The following is a 9334-nucleotide window of genomic DNA, read 5'->3' as shown; positions in this document are numbered from 1 at the left end:
TGAAAAAAGGAAGGACTTCTGTCACCTAAATTGTGCAAGGCTCTTTGGTGTCATGCCCAAGAATTTTATGTTCTTTGAGCCACAAAGAGCGAATTGTAGCGTGCAGAGGGGGCGTATGGCTGGGAGAGAGAAGGGGGTCTAATTTCACATTGTGTTGAACCGAAACCAAGAGGCCCCCTATACAATCAACACACAGGACACTGAAATCTCACCTGTGCTCTCATAGACAAGTGCAGGCTTAATCCACTCAGTTATTTCAGTTAATTGTAAGTTTCGGTATGTACACTTTTATTTGAACTCAGAGTAATCAAAACTGTGTGAGTACTGTAAAGTAATATCGTCTTTTATGGTGAACTAAGACAGGAAAATGTACAAATGTTTTTTACATGGCATCATTACAACATCAATTGTGGGGCATCCAGCAAGTGCAAGCCTTTAGTCTCCTCCTCTCACGCTTGAATAAGTGTCCAGCTGAGAATTTGTTCTTATTGCGTTGCTATCAGCAGTGCTATCAGCAGGAAGCAAACAGGGGAGGTGACAGAGAGCAAGAGAGAACTCTGCAGTGGGAGAAAGCTCATTCACTTCAACCACAGCTGAGACAAACCATGCCCAGTGCACCACAGGTGAGTGGATTTTACCAATTTTGAATGATGGACTTTGTTAGTTTTACTTAAATTCCTTAAGCTATATTTACCATAGCAAGCAGGCGGCTCCATTGAAGCTGGATAATTATACAACAGGCTGATGTTTTCTTTGTTTTTTATTGTACGTTTTTCAGTTACAAATATTATTTTACATATTACATATGCAAATATGGTGAATATGGTTTTCTAATGTTTTTTCTAATATTTGAATAAAGGTTTATATGCCTTAATATTTAAAATGTAATATTCAGTCTCAGTCTCAAAAACATTTAGTGCTATGATGTCCATAAAATGAACCACTTTGAGGATTTTGATTACAAAATCATTTAAAAATTTATACTCAGGTGTTCTGTTTGTAGCATGTTGCCTATTCTCCATTGCTCTTTATAGAATAGGCAGTTGCTAATACAACTAATTCCTTCCCTGAAACCTCCTAATATTCCCAAAACATTACATCATTCATGACTGCTTTTGCCAAACACTAACTAGTACATCGACTGAGTCTTGCAGCAGCAGTTTACCAATAAGATGATGTAAACAGGAAGTTTGTGTAAGGAGGACACTACAATAGGTATATTGGCATCATTAAGAGTAAACAGCTTGCACCAAACCAAGAAATTCTTGCCAGTTTTCCTAATTAAACTGCATTTTGACATGGAAGCTAAAATGGCCACTGTTGTTGGTCAGTTTCCAGGGTGGAGAGCCCATAGGAGGCCACCCTGGGATCCAAGGAAGAAGAGGAAAAAACAAGCCATGCTGCTTAGTGGCTCTCCCAGGGGCACTGAGCATGGAACAAACACATTTTAATTGTGTTCACTGCACTGCAAGACACTTAAAAAACAATTATGTGTCACTACACAAAACTAAACTTTACCTCATAGGGGGGATTACCATGCAGTGCTGGTTAAAAAAAAGTACCAGAAAATGCTGAAACTAATTCCTTGAGAAACTGTGCAAAAAAAAAAGCACAACAGGTTTAAATGTCACATATCACATTACTTTTAAATTTCTTATATTGTAACTCAACCAAACAATTATGAGATCAGTTTCACCAGAACAATTGGAGATTTGTGAAAAGATAAGATCACTGATGACCATCGACGCTGTCACAGATCAAACAAAGTGCCCAGGTGTGTTACAATGAATGAGCATGGCTGTAATTCAGAGACCTATTACCGTGGGTAAACAGTGTGAACTGTGCCCACCGATACAGACCTTGTCAATACAGAAATGCAGTTATTGTTTAGTTTATTTATCTTGGTGAGATTAATCTTCAATTTTGAGTACAACTCAGTGGGTATTAAAAAAAGGAAGGACAATGCAAGATGTTCTTTCATGCTGATAATGAGTTTACTGGGAATTTGATGGGTATTATATAATTACAGGCTGGACGAAGAGCTCCCTCCCTTTCAGGCAGTGGCATAATGACCTCCACTACTTTTATAAAAGACACAGGTATGAGTTTGTATTTTATTCTCTATTTAAAAGCACTGTTCTCGGTGACATATATATTCTGTTACACAGGTGAAATGGAGACTCAATCAATATGTTTTAGGGTTGTTTATTTTCCACCCATCCTGCCTATCATTTAAGAAAAAACTTTGCACAACTTTAATGTTTCAAGCATATTGCGCCCTCTGTAGCAGCTTAGACTTGAAGTTAGGAAAGGAATAAAACTAAGGAATGGAAAAAGAAGACATGGAGTATTTGTTGTATGTTCAGAATAGAGAAAATCAGATAAAATTACTGGGATTTGGCTGGTTTAATAGGCAATATGCATGTCTCACGAAGGAACTTGCATCCATTAAGGCTCAGGTCTTGCATGTTTTTGAAGAAACAAATGCACATCTAGCCACTGAAACTATGGGACCCCAGTGCAAATGTCCCTAAAGCAAAGATGTCATACTGTTCTCTCATGAATAAAAAGATGACACACGCATGTTGGCATGGTACCTGTGCACCAGAGTGGCATGCCTTGCTGCAGATAAATACAAGCTTCCATGATTACAGTCAGTCTGTGGTTGCTAGAGACACATGTTTATGTGTCTCAGCTTGTAAGAAATGTTATTACCAGTAAAAACTACTTTTGACTGCTCCTTTATTGAAAGGGGGTTGTCTTAGCAGGTAACCCACATTTAATTTGACATACTTTTTATGCAAGACGCCCTTCCTGACAAAACCTGAAAAGGTTTTGTGCTTCCTTCTAAGATTGAACAAAGGAAACCTTTGCTTGTTAGGCACGTGTGAAAATCAATACACTATGGAGCCACTAGGATTATCTTTCTGAATATTGAGCATAATGCATCATTGTACTAAATTTTGCTTCATAGGGCTGTTGGTTAAATAGTCCAGCTATCCTACCATCATAATGATATCATAAAATAATCTCTGTAATGCAAAATTCAGGTACAATCATGCATTATGCTAAATATTAAGAATGACAGTCCTAACAGCTGATGTTAAGGACAGTGTTAAGTATCTGTTTATTATAATGGGACATGAGTGTAAATAGATTGGCACTTATATACTTTCCACTCAATCTGAGCACTGAAAACAGTTTTCTCATTTACCCAATTTCATGCACATTCATACAGGACTTTTATCAAAATTTTTATATTCACAAGATGCATTCATGGGAGCACTGGGGAAACTCTGGGTTCGGTATCTTGCCCAAGAATTCACATGTAAACTGGAGAAGCCAGGGATCAATACACTGACAAATTTATTATAATAGATCATTTATTCTCTTCAGCTCTCCTTCTGTGATATATCTCTTCAGCCTACTGGCCAGGGCTGTGAGCCTTTGTTTGGCACTTTCTAGAGCCTCAGTTATGGACATCTTGTTGTGACTCTTTTTCATTCAGAACCAGTGGAGTATATGACTTCACCAGTTCTGAAAATCGCTGTCTTCATTTGAGGTTATTGCACTGATCTGCCAGGTGATTGCTTTCTACTCAATCAAACTTCAAACATGCTCTGCGACTTTTGTCATTGGATCAGCTGGCATAGTAGCATTTCATAAATTCCATATGCCAGTTCTTGTGCATGTATGTCCATGTTCAGTATGTCCTGGTTTGTCAACACCTGATGGGGAACTTTTCAGGCGACGTCTGAGCCAGTTATATATCTTTTGCTCATGTTCCAAGGTAAGCTTCAATAGCATTGGTGCCAAACCCGAGGGCACTATATAGATATATAAACATCTTAGGCCCGGTATTTTTTAACAGATTTATAGTTTTATCAGCATAAGTAAAAAACAAAATAGTTTGCTCATATTGTGAATCTGTAATATATCGTTTTTATGTTGATTTGCACCTGGATAAAAAAGGGTAAGGCATATTCAGAACCAGTTACCTGGTGTTTGTGCCAGTCTTTCAAATAGAAGCTAAGATATTGCATGAAAACCTTGATAAATATCATCACTCATTATGATTTATTCTCTGATCACCATAATATTAGAGAATTTTATAAAAAGTTTCCCAAAAAACCCAGTCCATACACATTATGCAATGTTGTTAAAAAAAATCCACCCAATCCTGTCTTATTATGTTTTATTTATGCTTTACAGGTATTCTGCGAGTCCTCCCTTTAGGACTATTTCTGCTATCCATGTTAGTATCAGGAGTATCAGGAGCAACCACTACCACCCCACAAAGCTCAACAGCATCCAGTACCAACCAGCCCTCTTCTACCACCAATGAAGGTATTACAGTGCTCACTACCCATTCTTCCTCAGCCACCAGCCAGTCCACATCGGCAGGCAAAACATCAACCACCGGTGAGTCCCCCACATCCACAGGCACAGCATCAACCACCAGCGAGTCCCCCACATCCACAGGCACAGCATCAACCACCAGCGAGTCCCCCACATCCACAGGCACAGCATCAACCACCAGCCAGTCCCCTACATCCACAGGCACAGCATCAACTGCCAGCCAGTCCCCTACATCCACAGGCACAGCATCAACCCCCAGCGAGTCCCCCACATCCACAGGCACAGCATCAACTGCCAGCCAGTCCCCCACATCCACAGGCACAGCATCAACTGCCAGCCAGTCCCCCACATCCACAGGCACAGCATCAACTGCCAGCCAGTCCCCCACATCGACAGGCACAGCATCAACCACCAGTGAGTCCCCCACATCCACATTAACAGGCACAGCATCAACCGCCAGTGAGTCCCCTGCATCCACACTAACAGGAACAGATCTGACCACCAGCCAGTCCTCCACATCCACAGCCACAGCATCAACAGCCAGCGACTCCCCCACATCCACATTAACAGGCACAGCATCAACCACCAGTGAGTCCCCCACATCTACATCCACAGGCACAGCATCAACCACCAGTGAGTCCCCCGCATCCACATTAACAGGAACAGCATCAACCAATAGCCAGTCCCCCACATCCACAGGCACAGCATCAACCACCAGTGAGTCCCCCACATCCACAGGCACAGCATCAACAGCCAGTGAGTCCCCCGCATCCACATTAACAGGAACAGCATCAACCAATAGCCAGTCCCCCACATCCACAGGCACAGCATCAACCACCAGCGAGTCCCCCACATCCACAGGCACAGCATCAACCACCAGCGAGTCCCCCACATCCACAGGCACAGCATTGACCACCAGCCAGTCCCCCACAACTACACCTGCTTCTATAGTCGATTTACCCACCACAACGCAATTCCACACAACCTTACCCACTTACACAGGTATAGCATTTACTGACACGCAATCCCTGACAAATATACACATCTCCGGAAACTCAGTATCTATCACTACTCAATCCTCCCAACTCAGGAGGGTCACCAAGCACTGGTACCAATACAAAAGCCTTTGGCAATGCTGTATCTTTAACTTCTATCCACTCTTATAATTCAGCCAATTCTACTAATTCAACAACAAACTTAACAAACTGAATCGGTAAAGTTGAAGCAATATTGAAATGTATTAGCTTTGTTTTGTATAACATTTTGTCTCTTCAAGTCTTTGCTAAATGTACTTGTATATTGTTTACATGATCAAAATAAATTAATAATCAATCAATCAATCAATCAATTCCTTGTCTCCAGTTGATTCTACGACCAAACCCACCACGGCAACTAACACTTCATCTTCCTCCTTGACTTTGGGCACCAGTTCTTTAACCACAAAGATGAACACCAGTCAGTTTTTTATGTATTTATTTCCTTACTTATTTGTTCATTCATTCATTCATTTAGTATGTGTGTGTTTTGCTGTTTGTTTGTTTGTTTGGGGAGGGGTATTTTTTATTCATTCATTTTTTCTTTTTTTCATTCATTCATATTTTAATTTGTTCTTGCATCAAAATTAAATAGATCTTTTACGATCAATATTGTGTTGCTTTAAAAAACTCCAGTCATGACATCTGTCTCTCTATCACAGGTGACATGACTGAGAATGGAACCACTAAGGCAAGTCAAATATTCTCCTTCTTCTGTTCACTTATCTATGAGTGTTTTTCATTCCTTCAAGCCTCTTCATCACATGCCTTTTAATTCTCTCAAATACAGATATACTGCCCCTCATTCAACTGTAACTACTCTGACTGCTATTCAATGTACATCAGTCAGAACACCACTCCGTGTGCTGTCGATAATTGTTGTCAGGTAGGGCAGTCAGCAAATGGCACTAAAAACTAAGAAAGTATTTGAGCCATAGCAATTACAAATCCCTCTTTTTAAGGAATTGAGCAGTCAAAAGATTGCATTGTATCTATAACTGACTATTAAAGGGAAAATACATTTATTTTTTCTAAATAAATGATCATAGTATAGAAATTAAAGAAATTAGATGCGTCTCTCTAATCTTTCTGTTATATCTCAGTTGTTAAGGCAAACAGACATGTGGTATACTGCCAGCTGCAGCAACTCTTGTGCTGACAGCTGCAAGAATGCCTCTCAGACCAACTGTGCTGTGAACTGCTGTAATTTCACTGGCTGTCTCAATTACACTTTTGCATCCATGATGAGCATAACAACCAATGGTAACTACAACTTTCTTTTAAATCACTTCATTAGAGCACTCATAAAGCTTTTATGTCTTACCATGCTCATATGTCTGTGAAGGTTCTCAGTCATCCAGGTCATCGTAGTCAAAGGAGCTTGGAGAGAAAAGCATCTGGACTTCTTTAAGTTGCTTTAAGACGTTTCATCTGTCATCTGAGAAGCTTCTTCAGTTCTATGGTCAAATGGTGGAGAGTCCCAGATTTAAGCCTTGTGGGACTGCCCCCCCCCCCCCAAGAGGGACAATGGACCCCCTAATGATCCTCTACCTAATTACACGAGCCAAGGGTGACCCTAGCAAGTCTTCAAGCAACTTAAAGAAGTCCAGATGCTTTTCTCTCCAAACTCCTTAAATTACCATGCTCCTGTTGTCTTTACAAATGATAAATTTTTAAATCTTAAAAAAAAAAAACATCACTGTATATTGTTTTGTTCTTCTCCTTTATCTACTTTTAGGAACTCAAACCACAAAACCAACAACCACGCAGGCCCCTACTACAACTACTACCAGTCAAACAACAGCAAACAAGGTAAGAACTGCTGGTTGCATGAATGAATCTTTTGGCAAGCAAATGTGCATGCGGGAAGAAGGCTGTGTATCACTAAACAAAACTAATTTGGCCTTTAACACCACAGTCCCCTTTTCTTAAATGTCAGCTACAAACTTCCTCTGGTCCTTGCTTCCAACAGAATCACTATGTTTAAGAAAAGTATTACCTTTTTTTCTAATGATGATTATCTTTGACTGGTTAATAAACTGCCTGTCAACAATTTAACAAGTTAATGGAGTGTGAACTGAAAAACCACTTTGTCCAGCAGTGTAAATGAGACTTGGTTTGAAATAAGTTTTATGTTTCTTGCGCTGCTGTTTTTGTCAGGGAAACAAGTGCCGTTCTGGTACATGCACCGGCGCAAAGTGCTATACAAGTTTCACCATGCTACAAATGTGTTCCTCCTCAGAACCACATTGTCAGGTAAGAACATTCAATAGCATAAATATAACATTCATTCATTTTTTCAGCCTCGTTGCAGTTGTTTTTGCTGAGCTTCTACACACTCGTATTTCTGTTTGTTTAGTGCTTTTAAAGCTGACACCGTCTTCATGCTATCCTTGCTTCAGCACAAACTCAGTTATAAATCTATGAATTTACTTTCTGAATTTATCAAAATTTGGAGAATATACAAGAAAAAGGAACCAGGGGGCATAAGATGTACCAATATGAACTCAAAATAGCTTTTTATTTGAATCGGTTAAGGAATAAATTATTTATACAAAAGAATCTGAAAAACAAACATAAGAAGTACCTCTACGATACGTTTTATGAGCATGAATAAACAAACTTCATTAGCCTCATATTTACAGTTTTTACCATTCATAGGCCCTACACCGATCTTTCTTACTCATTGTCTTTGCAGCTGAAAAATGAGTCTACAGATACTGCCACAAAATGGACAGCGGGTTGCACCAACTGCACTGGCTACACTGCTTGCAAGGCTTCTACCAAACCTCCATGTAATCTGGAGTGCTGCAATGCCACAATGACCTCTTGCCTATGGTTGAATGGCACACTAAATGTTCCCTCTTTTGCCACAAGAGGTCCATATCTTCACACAGAACTGATAGCTTCCTTACTTTGTATTGTTGCTATCGCTTTTCTGCTTTGAGAACATGCTTGCTCAATTGCTGTGTGCGTTATTAGGTAAGTAGCGCTTTGTGTAACTCCTAGTTTCTCCAAAGTTACAAAGAAAATGTAGAAAAGATATTCATATGAATATTTTTATATTCATATGTAATTGTATAGGTATGGAAATATGGAAAACATTAATTGCAATGTTGATTGTGTTTCTTGTTTAAACTTTCCAGTCCCGTTTATGTCTGGTTCCAGACCACTGAAATGGCTTTGAACAGTATTTCTCTATGAAATACTATTTTCAGGAATCCAGAAAAACAAGCCAGAAGCAACCCGGCCATCATATCAGTTCACATGTAGGGCACAAGTGATCTTTATAAGCAACAGATTGATAAAGTAAAATAAACTTTTAAGTTATTTTAAACTGCTAAGTACCTTGTTGTACATTCTGAAATGTCCTTATCCATTGCCATTATTGATATAAGATGAAATCTCTTCTTCAAGCTTTTGTTGTAGCAATGCAGCCACAACTATATGCACTTTATAAAACACAAATGTTGTGCTGTAACAGGGAGTTGTCTTTTAAAGGTTTGTTGAATAATTCCTATAGATGTAACATTAATGACATATGCAAGTCAGTACACTTAGCTACATTTTGTGATTTTGAGGTATTTACTATATGATTTACAAAGTATATTTTGTGGTACATTCATGTCGCATCAATGCTAAATGAAATTAGAATATGTGAATTCTAGTTTTGTGCACTGTACACTATCAAAAATGCCTTAAAATAAAATAAATCTTATGTAATATGTCTGATAAGTTTTCCCCCAGCTACAGCTTTCAGAGTGTACTTAGTGGATCGCGATTTAGCAAAGTCTACATTCCCTCAACCTAAGTTCATAAAGTAATCACATAAATTCCCTTGTTTTGTGTTTTTTTATCCATAGCTCCAGTTACCTGTTACTTTTTAGAATAATCTTTACATTGCAAAAAATACTGACTGTTGCTAGATGTGAAGCCATGTT

The 9334-nt window shown here is 39.1% G+C and overlaps 1 protein-coding gene across 1 annotated transcript; it reads left to right on the top strand.

Annotated features, from left to right (window-relative positions):
* The first annotated feature begins 605 nt into the window (after positions 1-605).
* LOC146378051 (uncharacterized) lies at positions 606-8340 on the top strand. Its single transcript, XM_084942642.1, has 9 exons — positions 606-623; positions 2030-2099; positions 4213-5520; positions 6056-6084; positions 6184-6279; positions 6497-6656; positions 7132-7205; positions 7554-7649; positions 8092-8340. The coding sequence occupies exons 1-9, from the start codon at positions 606-608 to the stop codon at positions 8338-8340; spliced, it is 2100 nt and encodes a 699-aa protein (XP_084798768.1).
* The last annotated feature ends 994 nt before the right edge of the window (positions 8341-9334 follow it).

This window comes from Perissodus microlepis, chromosome 11 (genome assembly GCF_051167445.1).
Source record: "Perissodus microlepis isolate ML-2025 ecotype Zambia chromosome 11, ASM5116744v1, whole genome shotgun sequence".
NCBI classification, from domain to species: Eukaryota; Metazoa; Chordata; class Actinopteri; order Cichliformes; family Cichlidae; genus Perissodus; species Perissodus microlepis.
This window is presented reverse-complemented; position numbering and strand designations above follow the sequence as displayed.